This window comes from Oncorhynchus nerka, linkage group LG18 (assembly GCF_034236695.1).
Source record: "Oncorhynchus nerka isolate Pitt River linkage group LG18, Oner_Uvic_2.0, whole genome shotgun sequence".
In the NCBI taxonomy this organism is placed as follows: domain Eukaryota; kingdom Metazoa; phylum Chordata; class Actinopteri; order Salmoniformes; family Salmonidae; genus Oncorhynchus; species Oncorhynchus nerka.
Window position 1 is genome coordinate 37,974,183 of NC_088413.1, and position 21,422 is coordinate 37,995,604.

At 43.5% G+C, this 21,422-nt stretch overlaps 1 protein-coding gene across 1 annotated transcript; it reads left to right on the forward strand.

Annotated features, from left to right (window-relative positions):
* Positions 1 to 2,501: 2,501 nt before the first annotated feature.
* On the forward strand, positions 2,502 to 21,210 carry LOC115145815 (ATP-dependent RNA helicase DHX15-like). The gene is made up of 14 exons (XM_029687358.2): positions 2,502 to 2,680; positions 3,989 to 4,325; positions 4,988 to 5,181; positions 5,787 to 5,946; positions 7,090 to 7,308; positions 7,549 to 7,716; positions 7,965 to 8,051; positions 16,859 to 17,008; positions 17,309 to 17,417; positions 17,642 to 17,833; positions 19,528 to 19,650; positions 19,970 to 20,160; positions 20,324 to 20,493; positions 20,706 to 21,210. Exons 1-14 carry the CDS (start codon positions 2,619 to 2,621, stop codon positions 20,821 to 20,823), a joined length of 2,280 nt encoding a protein of 759 aa, XP_029543218.1. The 5' UTR covers positions 2,502 to 2,618; the 3' UTR covers positions 20,824 to 21,210.
* The last annotated feature ends 212 nt before the right edge of the window (positions 21,211 to 21,422 follow it).

Genomic DNA, 21,422 nt, shown 5'->3' on the forward strand with positions numbered 1-21,422 from the left:
GTCGAAGACCTGCGTGAAATCCGGAGCCCATGGCTACACCTGCTACGTGGCCAGAGCCGATGGAGGTGGGCTCTGCACATTTGCCCAAGGCGTAGGAGAAGGAGGAATCTGGGCCTCTGCTCTTATTGTGGAGAAAGGGGTCATTTGTCCCCGACCTGCCCTCTATCCATTAACCTGCCATCTACAGGCAAACATCTAAATTGCACCTAGGCTGGAATAATACATTATGGTCTTTCTCTTGCATTTCAAAGATGATGATACAAAAAAATATAAAATAATGTTTTTTAAAATCTTTGTATGATCTTTTACCAGATCTATTGTGTTATATTCTCCTGTATTCCTTTCACATTTCCACAAATTGAAAACAAATTCCACAAATTGAAAAAAAGGGACGGATCCTTTTTTCAATTTTCGCCTAAAATGACATACCCAAATCTATGCCTGTAGCAAGGATATGCATATTCTTGGTACCATTTGAAAGGTAACACTGAAGGTTGTGGAAATGTGGGTACTATTTAATGGTACTTCCAGTTGAGGAGTTGTGCGGCGTCTGTTTCTCAAACTAGACACTCTAATGCACTTGTCCTCTTGCTCAGTTGTGCACCGGGGCCTCCTACTCCTCTTTGTATTCTCGTTTGAGCTGTTCTGTGAAGGGAGTAGCACACAGCGTTGTACGAGATCTTCAGTTTTTTGGAAATTTCTTGCATGGAATAGCCTTCATTTCTCAGAACAAGAATAGACTGACGACTTTCAGAAAAAAAGTGCTTTGTTTCTGGCCATTTTGAGCCTGTAATCGAACCCACACATGCTGATGCTCCAGATGCTCAACTAATCTAAAGAAGGACAGTTTTATTGCTTTTTCAATCAGGACAACAGTTTTCAGCTGTGCTAACATATTTGCAAAAGGGTTTTCAAATGATCAACTAAGCCTTTTAAAATGAAAAACTTGGATTAGCTAACACAACGGTGCTATTGGAACACAGGAGTGATGGTTGCTGATAATGGGCCTGTGTACGCCTATGTAGATATTCCATAAAACATCTGCCATTTCCAGCTACAATAGTCCTTTTCAACATTAACAATGTCTAAACTGTATTTCTGATCAATTTTATGTCGTGTGAATGGACGAAAAAATGATTTTCTTTCAAAAACAAGGACATTTCTAAGTGACCCCAAAGTTTTGAATGGTAGTGTATATAAAACTCAGCAAAAAAGAAATATCCTCTCACTGTCAGCTGCGTTTAATTTCAGCAAACGTAACATGTGTAAATATTTGTATGAACATAAGATTCAACAACTGAGACATAAACTGAACAAGTTCTACAGATATGTGACTAACAGAAGTAGATTAATGTGTCCCTGAACAAAGGGGGAATCAAAAGTAACAGTCAGTATCTGGTGTGGCCACCAGCTGCATTAAGTACTGCAGTGCATCTCCTCCTCATGGACTGCACCAGATTTGCCAGTTCTTGCTGTGAGATGTTACCCTACTCTTCCACCAAGGCACCTGCAAGTTCCCGGATATTTCTGGGGGGAATAGCCCTAGCCCTCACCCTCCAATCCAACAGGTCCCAGACGTGCTCAATGGGATTAAGATCCGGGCTCTTCGCTGGACATGGCAGAACACTGACATTCCTGTCTTGCAGGAAATCACGCAAATAATGAGCAGTATGGCTGGTGGCATTGACATGCTGGAGGTTCATGTCAGGATGAGCTTGCAGCAAGGGTACCACATGAGGGAGGAAGATGTCTTCCCTGCAACACACAGCGTTGAGATTGCAGGCACCAAAAGAAAAGTACTATCCAGTAAAACCCTTCTGTTTTCGTTGTGCTATGTTTTTTAGTTCGTTAACATCACCATGTATTTTTCTAAGCTGTGCTCGCATTCTACACATGGTGCATTTCCTAATCATTTTTTGTAATCATCTCCCTCCCTCATTAAGGCGCACTCGACATGGCCTTCCAGGATGCAATCAAAGGTACTAGATCTAAGTAAGATGACTCTTAGTCCTTACGCAATGCCAGTTTTTGCCAGAGACTGTTAAGGTTTTTGTCAATTATGTCCTCCATTTTTGTTTTCCCAATCTATAAGATGATGACGTACTTGGTTTTGGTGGCTTTTAGTCTTGCAGCATGCCTACTTTGCATTTGCCTGTTTTTTTGTTGTGATATTGACAGCGTATTTTCCAGGATCTGTATTCTCTTATTAAAGTAATATCTGTATGAGATTAACTAACTCTGATTGTTATAGATTATAGTTTTGGAAACAGAAAACTGTATGGAGATCAAATGTTTCATTTATGAGAAAATTAGCAGAATGTCAGCCAAATTCCATTTAGCTCAATCTTCTCCCACTGCCGGCTATTGGGTTTCCTCTCACTACCAAATATGGTAGTGAGAGGAAACGCCAACCGGATGTCTCACATTTATACATCCAGTGAAATATTTGTGTCATCTATCTGTGGATTTACCCTCAGCAGAACCATAACCAGCGAGCTAAAACAAACTGCTTCCGGGTTACCCGAATTTGCTTCCTCGCGCGGATCACCGTAGCTAGCCGGTTGTAAGGAAAGTAGCTAAATATACCCTTTTAAAAAAAAAATCTATGTTTATTCATTATGTCTAAAAGACACCGTTTAGATTTAGGCGATGACTACTCAAATAAAAAGAGATCTGATGGGTAAGCTTCTCGTTTCATGCATTACTCTCTTTCGGGTAGCAAGTTGCTGCTAGCGAACGGCTAGCTTGTTTTGTTTAGCTAGCTATCAACCGGCTAATGTTTCTTCTTGCTAGTTATCATTTATTAGCTGGCTACTTTGTGGCGATGATGAACGATTAGCTATGTATCCGCGAGCTTCCTATGTTAATCAGCTTGTGACGCTCGTGTAGTCATGTTGATAAGACACGTGTTGATGTTCTGCGGCCTAGCGCTGACGTTATACAGAGTAAACTGGCTAGCCAAGTAACGTTAACTCGATTCGACGATGTCTTTACATCAAGGAAGTTGAGTGGGCGGACTGGAGCTCCGACGTTATAAAATCGAGTTTTTATAAAAAACCATGGCACCCCAAAAATAGCCCTTAATTGGGCTCCCGAGTGGCGCAGCGGTCTAAGGCAACCAATTTCAATGCTAGAGGCGCCACTACAGACACTGGTTCGATTCCAGTCTATCACAACCGGCTGTGAATGGGAGTCCTATTATAGGGCGGCGCACAATTGTCCCAGCGTCGTCCGGTTAAGGGTTTGGCTTGAGTAGGTCGTCATTGTAAATAAGAATTTGTTCTTAACTGACTTGCCGAGTTAAATAGAAATATGCGACACATTGGAGCTCCAGTCAGCCCACGTCCCCGCTCAACTCCGTTTATGTACACGAGCTGGGTGGCAGGTAACCGAAAGGTTGCCAGTTTGAATCCCCGAACCGACAAGGTGAAAATCTGCCGTTCTGCCCTTGAGCAAGGCAATTAATCACCCACAACAACAGGTGCCCGATGTGGCAGTCCCCTGAACTTCTCTGATTCTGAGTTTCGGTTGGATCTTGTGGGCAACTTACAATAACAAATGTATTCCTTTAATCATGGAGTTGGGTTTTATTTGCCAATTAATTGGCCAGCCTATTTCTCAAGTTCAGGAACTAGCCTCTCAGCTGCAATATAGCCAAATAACAAACACTTGCGTTTTCTAATATTGCATCAAACTTGCATTATCACTTAATCTACATACAATAGTATTTTGGTGACCAGGAGAAACACTTGCATATTTGGATACCATTAAATGGTAATCTGTCAAATGTCCTGCTGTAGAATGGTCAATGAATAATCTAAATCCACTGATTCTTGAGTAAGAGTTCTTATAGACACAACCTGAAATATGACTGAATTTGTTTTTGTCATTATGCACATTTTGTAAATGTCCCACTACATTAAAGTGTACTTTATTACAAGTAATGTACAATTGTTGACTTATGTATATTCTTCAATTTTTTTTTTAGGAAAGACCGAGATCGCGACAGGGACCGAGACGAACGCTCTAAAGACAGGGACCGCGACAGAGATCGGGACCGGGACCGAGATAGGGATGTGAAGCCCTCTGTCCTGCCCCCCAACACCATGATGGCCGGGGGAGGCATGCTGCCTCTCAAGCAGACAGCCATGCAGCAGCAGATCAACCCGTTCACAAACCTGCCCCACACGCCGCGCTACTATGAGATCCTGAAGAAGAGGCTGCAACTGCCTGTGTGGGAGTACAAGGAGCGCTTCAACGACATCCTGGCACGCCACCAGAGCTTCGTGCTTGTCGGAGAGACGGGCTCCGGGAAAACCACACAGGTGCAGTTCTGTTTGAAGGTCCTTAAACAGGGTTTGACATTAAGGGCTAAAATGCTCTTGCCCATTGGGCAAGACAGGAGTATTTTTGGGGGGTTGGCCGAAAGATTACGATCACTTGCCCCTGAAAATATGAAGTTATTTTCACCTACACATGGAAGGAATCAGAAAGACTAAACTACTAGAATTCTTAGCATTTTGGTTATCAGTTAAAAAACTATCTTCTGCCCATTGGGGAAACTTGCGCGCTTGCTCAGGTCACCTGTCCTGGGAAATAGGGATACCCTTAATGTCAACCTCAGCCTTAAAATTTTCTGTTTTTGCATTGGCAAATCTTCACTCTTGAAACTGAAAACGCAGTTTGGGTTGACTTTTAGTTTGATCTCCTGTTCCCTCTGTTTGTTTTCTGATGGAATCAGATAGGTGTACAGTAAGCAATACCCCCCTCCCTCCACATGCCATTGAAGGCCAAGTGATTACATCACTGTGTTTACACCTACTTTGTTCCCTCAGATCTGCAAACACAGAAGAGGTAGCGTATAGGGGCGATTTGTCATTTGGCATTCTAGTCAATTCTCCCCCTCCAAACCAATGCACCTTGGAATATGTTTGTTGTTTCAGCAGACAGAACCATCCATAACATGCCCTCCCTTTCCCCTCCTCAGATCCCCCAGTGGTGTGTGGACATGGTGAAGGGCTTGGGTGGCCCCAAGAAGGCAGTGGCCTGTACCCAGCCCAGGAGGGTGGCAGCCATGAGCGTGGCCCAGAGGGTGGCTGACGAGATGGACGTCATGCTGGGCCAAGAGGTGGGATACTCCATACGATTTGAGGACTGCAGCTCCGCCAAGACCATACTGAAGTAAGCAACTGCTTGTCTGGTTAGTAGAGGCTACATCAGGGTTATTCAATTCCAGGCCTAAACACTTACAGTTTTCATTCTCGCCTACTACCAGGATCATCATTATTAGGGCACACCTGTAGCAAAGCGCCGCAAGACGTTATTCAACACAATTAGAAAATGAGCATTTGTTATTGGAGAACTTCAGATGGTACCAATTGCCGTTTCACTCAGTTCAAGAGTTTTCTCCTGTTTTGTGCCTACTGGACACAACATAGGTAAAACAAAAACGCAGCATTTTAGCCCTTCAGAACTGTAATTGAATACCCCCACAATACACGATCCAAGCATTTGGGTTATAGCCAGTGAATTCAATTCAACACACACGGCTTCAGTCAAATTTCTTTGGACATGCTTTAATAAGAATGAAGTTATTTTGGACTACTGTGGTCAAAAAGTATTTGGTATAGTGTTACAGCTGCCGACTAAAAGGGAGCAAAGGTTGTTTGTTTATGTATTCATTTTGAGGAGGCGTAAGATCAATGAACACACATTTTGGAGTTCAAGCCATCACTAGATCAGCATCTGCTATGTTTCAAACCATGTGCATCCTTTCCCCTTTTAAGGTATATGACAGACGGTATGTTGCTTCGGGAAGCCATGAACGACCCCCTGCTGGAGCGGTATGGCGTGATCATCCTGGATGAGGCCCACGAGAGAACTCTGGCCACAGACATCCTAATGGGAGTCCTGAAGGAGGTGGTCCGACAGAGGTCAGACCTCAAGGTACAGCCTCTGAGTCCGGGGGGTCTCAAGTCTTTCATCGATTCCTCATGTCCTTGATTTGAACCTTCTGTGTTTTGAGAAAGCGGTGGGGAATCAAGGAAAGACAAATGAGAAAGAGGGCATATACCAAGGTTGGTATCTTTATCATTTGCATTTAGTCAATTCTGGAGATGAATTTGATTGATTAGTTTAATTTAAATGAGCTTGTGTTCGGATGCAGTTAAAATGGTATTGACCATAACTGAATGAGTTACATGGAGCGAAAAATATCACATGAATTGTAAATGTTGCTTTACAGCTAACTATTTCCAAGTCCAAAAATAACCCTTGGTGTAGCCCAGTCCCCATGAATGTACAAAAGGCCTTAAAGAGCCACTGAATATGAGGATTGGCACATGTGTTTTTCTGTTGCTCATTAGAAAAAAAAATGAGATTTCTGTCTTGGTGTGTTTCCTGACAGATTCTGCATTTGGTTAATGTTTGTCGCCCATGAGACACTGAAGCCTATTTAATATCCGCAAAATCCCTAGAATGACTCTAAGATACCGTAACTCAAGAAATCTGTTCATTCATTTAGTCTTTTTTTGCAGAGGATCCTTCAGTTGTGCAATTTTACATCTAACTAAGGTGTTTGTGCTGTAATTGTCAATAAAAAAATGTACACCGTGTTTTATGTAAACAACATCAGAGCTGTTGGGTATGTCTGTCTCACTGTCTATACTATTGGATCGAGAGCAATCACCACAGCTATTCACCCCATGTTAGTGGGCAAATGGACATTGTCAAATCAAAACCCAACCTTCGTTTACCCATTGTGATGCACGGATTATCCAAACTGTTTTAGACAACACTAGAATAACTGTTTCTGACTCATATCGATGTCACAGGCTGTTTTCAATGGGGTTTATTTGCTTTTTAAAGGCATTCGCTCTTTAAGGGTTATGTTTTTGGATTGCTTTTCACTTACCTTAGTTAGTCCCAATGTCATTTAGCCTAGTTATTTGCTCGTCCGTCTTAGATCCCTATTCAAATGTAGATGTGTCCCTCTTTGGGTCCCATAGTCATGATTTCACTATTGTACACAGAGTGGCATTGCAACAATTCTTAACCACAAAGCATTAACAGGAATATGTTTTTTGCCAGGTGATTGTGATGAGCGCTACGTTAGACGCCGGGAAGTTCCAAGTGTACTTTGACAGCTGTCCACTGCTGACTATTCCCGGACGCACACACCCCGTGGAGATCTTCTACACCCCTGAGCCGGAGCGGGACTACCTGGAAGCCGCCATCCGCACGGTCGTTCAGATCCACATGTGTGAGGAAGAGGAGGGGGACTGTCTGCTGTTCCTCACTGGACAAGAGGTATACTTCCACCCCTTCTCAAATGCAATCCAGATAGTTTGAGTTGGTTCACTGGACACTGGTCAAGGGCTATACCTCTACCCCTTCTCATATGCAGTCAAGACGGTTCAGTGTTGAAGCGTGATGCTGACAACACCCAAGGTTGTCACCTGAATATAAGTTGAATGGTTGGGGGAGGTTTAACTTTCAGGGTACCTGTCTGCTGCTCAACATGAATATTGTCTGACTCTGAACTATCAGGAAATTGACGAGGCCTGTAAACGGATCAAACGGGAGATCGACGACTTGGGACCTGAAGTCGGAGACATCAAAGTCATTCCACTATATTCCACACTGCCCCCCCAGCAGCAACAAAGAATCTTTGAGGCCGCACCCCCCAGGAAGCCCAGCGGTGCGATAGGAAGAAAGGTACTGACCAGCAGAACATGCCCGGGACTATAAAAACAGGGTTGTGTTCAGTAGGAAGAAAAAGTTTTGAAACTGAGTGAAATGGGAAGGTACTTCCTGAACTTGTACAATCAGAACACAGATTTTAGTTTTTCATTTCAAAATGTTTTGGTATGGGGTGCCCTACTGAATACAACCCAGATTTCATACATTGGTGCTCAAAGATTTCCAGTTGTCTGCTAGTGCTAACCCCAATGCATGTTTCCTAGGTTGTGGTTTCCACAAACATTGCTGAGACATCCCTTACCATCGACGGAGTGGTGTTTGTGATCGATCCCGGTTTTGCCAAGCAAAAGGTAGGCTGCTACTCCTCTCCCTGTATAATTGTTTTACCTTACCTCATCATTTCAAACCCAGAGGGAATACCTGGCAACAGTACTAAAAAACTTGTACTTTTTTCAATAAGTGACACTTGAACTTTCTGTAGTCCACAATCTAAGCACAATGCAGATAGAAAAATGATAGTAGTAACCAGGTTTCCATCCAACCATTTCATGCGGATTAATTACCTGACGCTTTAAACAACTCATGACAGACCTCCGAGAAACCGAGAAACAGAATGAGAAACAGAATCAGTAAAGTTTCCCAATGTCAACAAAACAAAATACGCAAGACAAGATGGGATATTTTGTTTGACTGAAATAGAAGTCACAACAATTGCAGTGGAAATACTTTTATGTGCAAATATTGATTTAAAAACATCATGCTTTTGGCCATGAAGTGTATGTGGACACCCCATTCAGCCACACCCGTGTTTAAAATCGAGCACACAGCAATGCACTCTCCATAGACAAACATTGGCAGTAGAATGGCCCGTACTGAAGCGCTCACTGACTTTCAACGTGGCACCGTCATAGGATGCCACCTTTCCAACAACTCAGTTCGTAAAATTTCTGCCCTGCTAGCGCTGCCCTGGTCAACTGTAAGTGCTGTTATTATGAAGTGGAAAAGTCTAGGAACGACAACGGGACTGCCGAGTGCTAATAGCGTTTCAATCGGTGACGTCACTCGCTCTGAGACCTTGAAGTGGTTGTTTCCCTTGCTCTGCAAGGGCGGTGGCTTCTGTGGAGTGATGGGTAAAGGAGAGGGACGGAACCAATACTGTTACACTCGGTTGCAACACTTACAATCGTGTTCCAAACTGCCTCTGGAAGCAACGTCAGCATGAGAACTGTTTGTCGAGAACTGTTTGTCGGGAGCTTCATTAAATGGGTTACCGTGGCCCAGCAGCCGCTCACAAGCCTAAGATCACCATGCGCAATGCCAAGCGTCGGCTGGAGGGGTGTAAAGCTCGCCGCCATTGGACTCTGTAGCAGTGGAAATGTGTTCTCTGGAATCACGCTTCACGATCTGGCAGTCCGGCGGACAAATCTGGGTTTGTCGACGGCCAGAAAGCTACCTGCCCGACTGCATAGTGCTAACTGTAAAGTTTGGTGGAGGAGGAATAATGGTCTAGGGCTATTTTAATGGTTCGGGCTAGGCCCCTTAGTTCCAGTGAAGGGAAATATAAACACTACAATATACAATGACATTCTAGACAATTCCGTTCTTTCATCTTTGTGGAAACGTAACATATTATGCGAGAGCTCGCAATTTGGACCAATCCCCGCACTTTTAGTGCATAAAATGGTCCAAAGAAAGGGGGGTTCTTAATTTAGACCAATTAATGCACTGTTACTGTGGATAATGGTCCAATCCAACCACAAGCCAACTGGCCTGTCAGTGTTTTCACGTGTGAAGATGATGGCAGGTTGCTGGCAGGCAGGCAGTACAATGAACATAGATCAATCTCTTTTGCCAACAAAAACAACAGCTAAAGACCATGCGAAACAATTTCCTAATGTTTTACATGAAAGTGGGGGGAAATTGTTTTGCACTCCATGCAACGTTGTTCTGGAACACGAGAAAGTCGAAAATCAAGTCACTTCAAATCAGCAAAGCATATGAGAACGTTAGAACAGTTCCTACAGCAGCGGCAGATCACCATGACTGAAGTGGTAGCAGGGAAGACTGGCAAACGCTGAAAGAATCAAGTTGAGTGGCGTTTTCCTCAAACTTTTACTCCGCTAACCTTGGCTTTAGTAGAGTGGTCGGCACTCTGCTCTCCCCAGTCTGTCAATGGAGAGCGCTGCTCAAGGCGCTGTGTGCAATTTGAACTTAATACGGATCACGAAAGCACAATCTTTTTATTTATTATTATTTTTAGAAATGGTAACTGTTTTAAAAGTACATATCAACCACAATACTCTGTTTACGTTTTCCGTTCTTTATCGCCCTTACGATCCTTTCAGAAAAAAATCGTACTTAAATATTTTGAAAACAATTCATGCTAAAGAAATATTCCTCAAAATGTAAAGCAATCGATCAGTAAACGTTGTTAAACTGAAACCTTTTGAGTTAACATTGGTAGCAGAGGAGGGCTAATGACTAGCGTTCAAATGCGCCACCTTGCTTCGGCGAGAAGAGGTCATTAAAGTTGGGGAAATTAACTTGGAATCTGGACACGGGTTACTAATCTGGACGTGACAAAGCAAGCACTTGCGGTTGTATGATCGTTTGAGCGAGAGACACTGCACTGGAAATATCCGTTGAGGATTTGAACAAGGATGACGGTATGATAACTTTAATCAGAGCACTGGGTTCTGTGTTTCCTAAAGAAGAGAAAGATCGTGACAATGAGGCATATTCAAACGTTGACAGTTGTTACCAGAAACAAGCGGTACAATTAGGATGCGCAAGTACGATATGCTTCTCCCAGTTAGCTTTCAAGTTTCTAAATACTGCCTGTATGGGTGGTATAGGGAGAAACAGTTGGCTTTACTGCTCCTACAGTGCTTTTGCGTCAGTGAAGTCAGCACTAAATAATAACAGATGGAATGTAAGTGAGTGACGCGGCGTATTACACGGAGCAGCAGAGAAAAGGCGCCAACATGTCGCGTTTTCAAGACGACCAGAAGGGGGCGCCATAGCCCGGCACAAATCCACTGGACAAATATGGAAGGAGATCAAAATGTGCTATTTGTCAAAGCACTTACCATTGGATTAAAGACTGTCCTCCATAAGAATGAACAAGTTTAACCCTAAGAGGAAAATGTAAACACAGAGATTGGAGCAGTGTAACATTACACTGTTTTCAAATTAATCTGCTTCTGAGGTCATTATAGGTTGAATCCTTATGATCTGCTGTGATTTGATACTGTATACGCACTGTTTGTGGCGCAAAATGGCTTGAATCGCTATGTCAGTGGACTAAATATGAAATAAGTACAAAATATGATTGACACACCAAGCAACAGAGCTTTTAAATATGGAGATGGGAAGAGTTGTCCATTCTACCAAGAGTCAAGATACCAGCAAAAATTGGTCAGACCCCAGTGTCACATTGAAACCGAGGTGATCTCTGCAGATAGCCCCTTATTATTAAGCAAAGTTTCCCTTAAGAAGGCAGGGGCTGTACTAGACATAAAAAATGACAAGGCAGTGATGTTTAAACAACCAGTGACCCTTGAACTTACTACCTCAGGCCACTATTGTGTAAACATTTTAGACAAAGACATCACACAGAGTCCATGTAAAAATGAGATTCTGAAGGACACAGAGAACATGACCACAGAGGAAAAACACAACGTTTTGTTAAACCTTCACAAATAGTTTGGATATGCTACAGTTGACAGACTTAAGAAATGACTCGGCAGTTCTGGGAATACTGTTGATGAGAGTATTTCCATTCAATGGTAGATTGAATGGACCAGCTGTTGTTTTGCCACTGGCTTCCAAGTACAATGGCTGTAGATCTACTTGAGCTAGGACCAAGTGTGTGGTAACTTCACATAATTGACCACTTCACACACGTCAGTGCTGGAAGCATTGTGAATACAAAGAAACCCAGTGAAATCGTCAAGCACTTCATTCATTCCTGGATAAGTGTGTATGTCCTGCCCCAGAAATTGCACAGACAATGGAGGAGAATTCAATAATAATGAAATGGCAGAGAAATTCAACATGGAAGTAAAGACAACTGCTGCGTACAGTCCCTGGAGAAATGGACTTCTGGAGAGACCTAATCAGACACTCAGAGATTATGCTGAAAGTGAAGCAAGACAATGGATGTGGAAAACGGCCCTAGATTGGGCTTTTGATGGCAAAAAACTCAATGCACAATATTAATGGCTACAGCCTATGACAACTAGTGTTGGGGCAAAACCCTAATCTTCCCTCTGTACAGGTTGACAAGCCACCAGCACTAGAAGGGACCAGTTTGAGTGCATGGGTGGGACAGCACCACATGCAGCGAGAAAAGCATTCACAGAAGCAGAGTTCAGATAGAATTCGTAGGGCTCTGTGTAAACAGCTTCGACCCACAGATGAGAAATACGAGACTGGAAACAAAGTGTACCACAAACAAGTTGCCTGTCAAGAGTAGAAAGGACCGAGAGTAGTCATTGGCCAAGATGGTGTGGTGATATTTGTGAGGCACAATCGTCAGGGTGCATCACTCAAGATTGCAGAATGTAAATGATCAACAAGCTTGAGGGGCTGTTGCTGAGAATCAGCCTCCTACTGAAAATGACAAAAAGGACACATTAACAGACCCAAACCTACCAGATGTCACATCCGAATGATGTGAACACTGAAACTGACACAGGAAATGGAGCAGAGACCTTCAACCATCACACAGGCAATAATGTTGTGTTCAAATGAGGAAAACATTCAACAGCCACGTGTTAAGACAACATGGTTGTTCCAATCTTAAACTGGGGAAACTGTTAAATACATGGACAGAGAAAGTGGTATTCCACACACAGCAACAGTCATTAGACGAGCAGGGAAAGCCAACAGAAAACACCAGAACTGGTACAAATTGCAGTACTCTGAACCTGCTGCACTTTCTGGTACAACAGGGTCAGCTGACCTGGCACTTGTAGATAATCTCAGAATTGAACCAAAAAACAGAATGACTTTCAATTATGATGTACTTGAAACAAAGGATGTGTCATTTGACAGCTAAACTAGATAAGCTCAGTAATTGGAGCCGTGTTTGAGGAAGTCAAAGACATTGGCCAAAAATATGTCTCAACAAGGTGGGTGTGTACCCTTAAAGAATCCTTAGATGGAATAGTGCCTAAAACACGTCTAGTGGCTAGAGGTTTTGAGGAGCTGGCTGCTAAAGAATTCCCAAAAGCCTCACAACATGCGCCTCAGAGTCACTCAGATTGCTGCTGACAGTGATCTGCCAGAAAAAATGGAAACTTCATTCCATAGACATCAAATCTGCATTTTTGCAGGGAAACAGCTGTCAAGGGACATTCACATCTGACCTCCGCCTGAAGCTAAGAGCGAACTGTGATTCCACACCTCAAAGCTGTTTTCCCGGTCTGCCACAAAGGAACAGCTTGCTGACTGTCTAACTAAAAAGGGCGCATCCGGTCTTGTGCTCCTAAAGGCTCTCAGTAATCAAATCAAATCAAATCAAATTTATTTATATAGCCCTTCGTACATCAGCTGATATCTCAAAGTGCTGTACAGAAACCCAGCCTAAAACCCCAAACAGCAAACAATGCAGGTGTAAAAGCACGGTGGCTAGGAAAAACTCCCTAGAAAGGCCAAAACCTAGGAAGAAACCTAGAGAGGAACCAGGCTATGTGGGGTGGCCAGTCCTCTTCTGGCTGTGCCGGGTAGAGATTATAACAGAACATGACCAAGATGTTCAAATGTTCATAAATGACCAGCATGGTCGAATAATAATAAGGCAGAACAGTTGAAACTGGAGCAGCAGCACAGTCAGGTGGACTGGGGACAGCAAGGAGTCATCATGTCAGGTAGTCCTGGGGCACGGTCCTAGGGCTCAGGTCCTCCGAGAGAGAGAGAAAGAAAGAGAGAATTAGAGAGAGCATATGTGGGGTGGCCAGTCCTCTTCTGGCTGTGCCGGGTGGAGATTATAACAGAACGTGGCCAAGATGTTCAAATGTTCATAAATGACCAGCATGGTTGAATAATAGTAAGGCAGAACAGTTGAAACTGGAGCAGCAGCATGGCCAGGTGGACTGGGGACAGCAAGGAGTCATCATGTCAGGTAGTCCTGGGACATGGTCCTAGGGCCCAGGCCAGTTGAAACTGGAGCAGCAGCATGGCCAGGTGGACTGGGGACAGCAAGGAGTCATCATGTCAGGTAGTCCTGGGGCATGGTCCTAGGGCTCAGGTCCTCCGAGAGAGAGAAAGAAAGAGAGAAGGAGAGAATTAGAGAACGCACACTTAGATTCACACAGGACACCGAATAGGACAGGAGAAGTACTCCAGATATAACAAACTGACCCTAGCCCCCGACACATAAACTAATGCAGCATAAATACTGGAGGCTGAGACAGGAGGGGTCAGGAGACACTGTGGCCCCATCCGAGGACACCCCGGACAGGGCCAAACAGGAAGGATATAACCCCACCCACTTTGCCAAAGCACAGCCCCCACACCACTAGAGGGATATCTTCAACCACCAACTTACCATCCTGAGACAAGGCCGAGTATAGCCCACAAAGATCTCCGCCACGGCACAACCCAAGGGGGGCGCCAACCCAGACAGGCCGACCACAACAGTGAATCAACCCACCCAGGTGACGCACCCCCCCAGGGACGGCATGAGAGAGCCCCAGTAAGCCAGTGACTCAGCCCCGTAACAGGGTAGAGGCAGAGAATCCCAGTGGAAAGAGGGGAATCGGCCAGGCAGAGACAGCAAGGGCGGTTCGTTGCTCCAGAGCCTTTCCGTTCACCTTCCCACTCCTGGGCCAGACTACACTCAATCATATGACCCACTGAAGAGATGAGTCTTCAGTAAAGACTTAAAGGTTGAGACCGAGTTTGCGTCTCTGACATGGGTAGGCAGACCGTTCCATAAAAATGGAGCTCTATAGGAGAAAGCCCTGCCTCCAGCTGTTTGCTTAGAAATTCTAGGGACAATTAGGAGGCCTGCGTCTTGTGACCGTAGCGTACGTGTAGGTATGTACGGCAGGACCAAATCAGAGAGATAGGTAGGAGCAAGCCCATGTAATGCTTTGTAGGTTAGCAGTAAAACCTTGAAATCAGCCCTTGCTTTGACAGGAAGCCAGTGTAGAGAGGCTAGCACTGGAGTAATATGATCAAATTTTTTGGTTCTAGTCAGGATTCTAGCAGCCGTATTCAGCACTAACTGAAGTTTATTTAGTGCTTTATCCGGGTAGCCGGAAAATAGAGCATTGCAGTAGTCTAACCTAGAAGTGACAAAAGCATGGATTAATTTTTCTGCATCATTTTTGGACAGAAAGTTTCTGATTTTTGCAATGTTACGTAGATGGAAAAAAGCTGTCCTCGAAATGGTCTTGATATGTTCTTCAAAAGAGAGATCAGGGTCCAGAGTAACGCCGAGGTCCTTCACAGTTTTATTTGAGACGACTGTACAACCATTAAGATTAATTGTCAGATTCAACAGAAGATCTCTTTGTTTCTTGGGACCTAGAACAAGCATCTCTGTTTTGTCCGAGTTTAATAGTAGAAAGTTTGCAGCCATCCACTTCCTTATGTCTGAAACACATGCTTCTAGCGAGGGCAATTTTGGGGCTTCACCATGTTTCATTGAAATGTACAGCTGTGTGTCATCCGCATAGCAGTGAAAGTTTACATTATGTTTTCGAATAACATCCCCAAGAGGTAAAATATATAGTGAAAACAATAGTGGTCCTAAAACAGAACCTTGAGGAACACCGAAATTTACAGTTGATTTGTCAGAGGACAAACCATTCACAGAGACAAACTGATATCTTTCCGACAGATAAGATCTAAACCAGGCCAGAACATGTCCGTGTAGACCAATTTGGGTTTCCAATCTCTCCAAAAGAATGTGGTGATCGATGGTATCAAAAGCAGCACTAAGGTCTAGGAGCACGAGGACAGATGCAGAGCCTCGGTCCGTTGCCATTAAAATGTCATTTACCACCTTCACAAGTGCCGTCTCAGTGCTATGATGGGGTCTAAAACCAGACTGAAGCATTTCGTATACATTGTTTGTCTTCAGGAAGGCAGTGAGTTGCTGCGCAACAGCCTTCTCTAAAATTTTTGAGAGGAATGGAAGATTCGATATAGGCCGATAGTTTTTATATTTTCTGGGTCAAGGTTTGGCTTTTTCAAGAGAGGCTTTATTACTGCCACTTTTAGTGAGTTTGGTACACATCCAGTGGATAGAGAGCCGTTTATTATGTTCAACATAGGAGGGCCAAGCACAGGAAGCAGCTCTTTCAGTAGTTTAGTTGGAATAGGGTCCAGTATGCAGCTTGAAGGTTTAGAGGCCATGATTATTTTCATCATTGTGTCAAGAGATATAGTACTAAAAGACTTGAGCGTCTCTCTTGATCCTAGGTCCTGGCAGAGTTGTGCAGACTCAGGACAACTGAGGTTTGGAGGAATACGCAGGTTTAAAGAGGAGTCCGTAATTTGCTTTCTAATAATCATAATCTTTTCCTCAAAGAAGTTCATGAATTTATCACTGCTAAAGTGAAAGTCATCCTCTCTTGGGGAATGCTGCTTTTTAGTTAGCTTTGCGACAGTATCAAAAAGGAATTTCGGATTGTTCTTATTTTCCTCAATTAAGTTAGAAAAATAGGATGATCGAGCAGCAGTAAGGGCTCTTCGGTACTGCACGGTACCGTCCTTCCAAGCTAGTCGGAAGACTTCCAGTTTGGTGTGGCGCCATTTCCGTGGCAGCTTGTATAATAAAAATAAAAACTTTGTCAAACAATCCATTTGTAATGGGGAACTTAAATACTACTTATGACATTTATTTTGTTTTATTTTTTAAAAGAAAAGGTAGGAGATTTAAAACGTGAGCTTAACGGTGTCCCTATATTTCTGTTATTACGGTCCTATCACTGTTATTAGTACGCCTGCGCAGTAGTCTCACTGGAGATGGACCTGGCTTCAGTGTGATGGCGACTATGTACTATGGTCATACGGTGAAGTAAACGTTAAACTGGAACCTAGTTGTCATTTTGAGTTAACATTAACCAACGTGGAATCCACATCCACCAATTTGAATAAAATAAGACTTGAGTGAGAATGTTATCTACTCTGTAACCCACAGGTGTACAACCCTCGTATCAGGGTGGAGTCTCTCCTGGTCACGGCGATCAGCAAAGCCTCGGCGCAGCAGAGGGCGGGCCGCGCTGGCAGGACACGGCCAGGGAAGACTTTCCGTCTATACACTGAGAAAGCCTACAAGACCGAGATGCAGGTGAACTGTCCTGGATTGTAGAAATGTTGGGGCAAAGTACATGGTTGAATGGACTATTGAATCAATTGTTATCTTATGGGTAATGTTGAGGACAATGGATTTATTAAGGAAATGTTTATAGTCTAACGTATCTCGTGTGGTGCTGGGCATTTTACAGAAGCCTGTTTTGGCCAATACGCTCAGCTCTTGTTGAACACATGATTTGGCAGAATAAGCCGACCTTGTTACACAACGGATGATATGATACCAGTAGAATGGCTTCATGTTCTACAGATCTGATTGTTTTCCATTCCACTACAGGACAACACGTATCCCGAGATTCTCCGGTCCAACTTGGGTTCTGTCGTGTTGCAGTTGAAGAAGCTGGGTATCGATGACCTGGTGCACTTTGACTTCATGGATCCACCAGGTGGGGAGCCAAGTGTTGGCTGGAATACCTGCCTGTTGGAAGTGCTACTTTAGTTTGAAACTGTTTCAATTGAAACTGACTGGCAGCCTTCTTTCTTGATTTACCTCTTGACCAACCAGGTTATCATAAAATATCATTTGTTGATTGATTAACAGCCAGAAAAGTAAAAGTGACATGCGGTACTGATCACTTGCTCCTCTTGCTTCCTCCCTTGTGCTCTCAAGCCCCGGAGACCCTGATGCGGGCGCTGGAGCTGCTCAACTACTTGGCGGCGCTCAACGACGACGGCGACCTGACAGAGCTGGGCTCCATGATGGCAGAGTTCCCGTTGGACCCCCAGCTGGCCAAGATGGTGATCGCCAGCTGCGAGTTCAACTGCTCCAACGAGATCCTCTCCATCACCGCCATGCTGTCAGGTAATGGCCCAGGGCCGGGATGGCTGGCATCCAAAGTCGCCTAGTGCCCTCCCTTGGCACCAGTTGACACCCTCTTAACACTGTGGGTTCCAATTTAATGCAAGATGGAGATCTCTAAGATTTATCATCTCCTCAGTGCTTTGTTAATGATATTTGTTAATTCCTAATGGTAGATGAGTTAATTCTTCTTTTTGAAAAGTAAAGATGTGGCCCCCAGTTAAGGGGGCTAGCAGGTCTAGTTAGCAAAGATGCTAGAAAGTATTCGATTTATATGGAGGGATCAAGTTAACGAGTCACAATATTTGGTTAGTATTTCTCAAATCAAAATTTGAGATGACAAAAAGCCAATGGTGGGAAACTTCTGCCTTAGTGGGCCCCAGGGAAAAATACACTTTTTTGGGGGTCTACACAAAGGATTTAGATGGCTTACTGGTTAGATCCTTGATTGATAATGACCATTAGCAATTTAATGGTTGATGGAAAAGTAAACTGAAAATCAATTGTATTCCGTATCAAATTGAAAAGTTGACCAGGTTTCTTCTAACTGCTTGAAATCTGGGAGTGTTTATCCTTAGTGCAATTGTGCAGGACAGGCACCTCAATGTTGTGTTCTCAGATGGGTCTAAAACATTGCCTCTTTGCATTTGTTTAGTGGTTTGTCTATGGCTGCTTTAATGGTGTCTCTTTGATGTATTATTGGCCCAATTGCGCCGGCAGTACACGATGCAATGTTATTTTTTTATTGTCAAGATGTTGTCATGCTCTTACTCGTCAAAATCATTTTTCATCAAGGCCTGGTCTTTATTTTTGTTTTAAGTGAGGTTTCACATTTTACAGGATTATTTATCTGCATGTGGGTGGTTGATTAGGCTATATTTAAGCTTTCTTGGCCAATGTTGGTTTTGGTTTTACTACTGGGGGGAAACTATTTGCGTTCAATATGACAAGATAGATTTCTGTTTTTATCATATAGAATGTTCAGTGTTTTGGACTTTTCACAGTATTTCAAATTGGCATTCCCCTCGTGCTTTACTCATACACATTTGTGATTTGGTTGTGGTCAAATTCAATATCAATGTAGGAGATTCATAGAAATCCCAGTTCAATACAAAGGCCATACATTTTTTGATTCTTGTAACGTTTCCTGAAATTCCCGTTGAATTTGGTCTGTGGATGTGAAATGACGACCTTGAATGTCAAACACACATTTTAACCATGTATGAGCAATGATCTGGTGGTGTTGCAAAAACTCCCAATTTGGATGTATTGATGTTCCTCTTCCACACAAATCTGTATGTCTGTAGTGACATCATATAAGGACATCTATTTCCCTTTTCTAATGTCAAGGCAGTTTTTATGTAGCCATTGACGTGAATGTGAAATGGACTTGGATTCTCTTGAATGTTATATATACAGTACACTGTTCTCAAGTTCAATGCTCTTTTAACGCTCTGCAGGTGTGTGAAACCTCTTTTGTTTTGCAGATGTGGTTAGGTGTTGACCCCCTTGACAAGCTAGTAGCCAGTCATCATGCAGTCGGAAGAGCCCCCCCCCCCATAAACACACCACTTGGTCCTGCCCCCTATGCTCTCTGTGAAGTTTTCTAGCTACAATAGGCCTTGTTCCTCTGTTCTGTGAATGCTTGACTTATCCCTATGGGCGTCTGTGTTGGGGCCCATACCAACCTTGTCTAGTCCCGCAGTGTTTCGTCCGCCCCACCGAGGCTAAGAAGGCGGCGGACGAGTCCAAGATGCGGTTCGCCCACATTGACGGAGACCACCTGACGCTCCTCAACGTCTACCACGCCTTCAAACAAAGTAAGCATGGGTGCCACGAACATAGACTCCAAAATCAAGGTTTGTCATGTGTTTCAGACCTCAAAAGTGAGTCCACATCCTACGCCATGGGTTGTGTGGACCAACCCTAATGAATAAAAGTCTAAAGATAAGCACCATAAATCTGGAAATAACATGGCGCAAATATGGGTAATCGGATATGGCCATGGACTTCTCAACAGAAGGCTCACTTTGGAAGTCTGATTTTGAAGTGCAATGTCCCTTTAAGTCACTTTGTGAAACATGAGGCTTTACTTGCCGTTGCCTGTAACTTTGGTTGATCTGTGTTGTCGTTTCTCAGACCACGAGTCTACACAGTGGTGCTACGACAACTTTGTGAACTACCGTTCGCTGATGTCGGCCGACAACGTGCGCTCGCAGCTGTCCCGGATCATGGACCGCTTCAACCTGCCCCGGCGCAGCACCGAATTCACCAGCAGAGACTACTACATCAACATCCGCCGAGCGCTCGTCACAGGCTTTTTCATGCAGGTCAGTCTGTGCAGGGCAGGTTCCATTTCAATTAACTCTCTGAATTGAAATGGAATTGAGCCTAACCCTGATATTCCTCGTTAAGTGAACAAATGCGATTTATCTCACATTGTGTGTGTGTGTGTGTTTTCTGAAATGATATAATATTTTCTTGTTTGCTTAGGTGGCTCATTTGGAGCGCACGGGCCATTACCTCACAGTCAAGGACAACCAGGTGGTCCAGCTACACCCATCTACCGTCCTGGACCACAAGCCAGAGTGGGTGCTCTACAATGAGTTTGTCCTCACCACCAAGAACTACATTCGCACCTGCTCGGATATCAAACCGGAATGGTACGTTTGTGGTCATGAAGTCTTAACTCAAATGTCCACACAAATAAAACGATTAGCGAATAACGAGGATTTCTGATAAGCGTCAACGTTTCAATACTCATGTCACTTATGACTTACTCGTTAACACTTAAACATAGGCTTTTAATGAATGCTTTTATTGGATATTTTGATTGTATTATGCGACTTTGATTTAATTGATCTCGTCTCCCCAGGCTGGTGAAGGTTGCTCCTCAGTACTACGAAATGGGCAACTTCCCACAGTGTGAAGCCAAGAGGCAGTTGGAGCGAATCGTTGCCAAACTCCAGACAAAGGAGTATTCCCAGTACTGATTAACAGCGACTGGAGAGAGGAAGACATCCTTTGAAAGAGCTTGGCACAATTCATACTTTAAAGTTTGTATCCTATCTTCTATCTTAATGTTTCTCTCGATTCAAGATATGATTTTTATAACTTTGTTGTTTTTCTGTCCATTCAATAGCAATGTGTATAACTGTAAGCATTTATGAAATTGATATCAATGGTGAAATATTAGACTATTCTGATTAGAGATTTTCAAAAGGAATACAGTTAACATGTTAAGCATGAGCATTCATGTGGATCTTGTTGATGTTCCTCTAGGAAATTGTGAACCCTGAGAAAAAAAGTGTACTTGCCTAGGTTGTCCTTGTTTCTTCAATAAAGGAGCTTTGACTTGAATAAAATAATGAATAATAGCTCATGGTCGTTGACGATGTCTTTGATTGTCTAAAATATTTGATTGTTAACTATAAATGAATAACCTGTAAATAACATACATTATGTATACCCAGGGGTGAAAGTGGATCACTTCAAAAGACTCCTGTTGGCTACCCCCGTGTACCTTTGTCCACTCACTAAATAATTCCAGCATCCAAACAGTGCACTGTGCACCCGCAATTTGATGAATGGA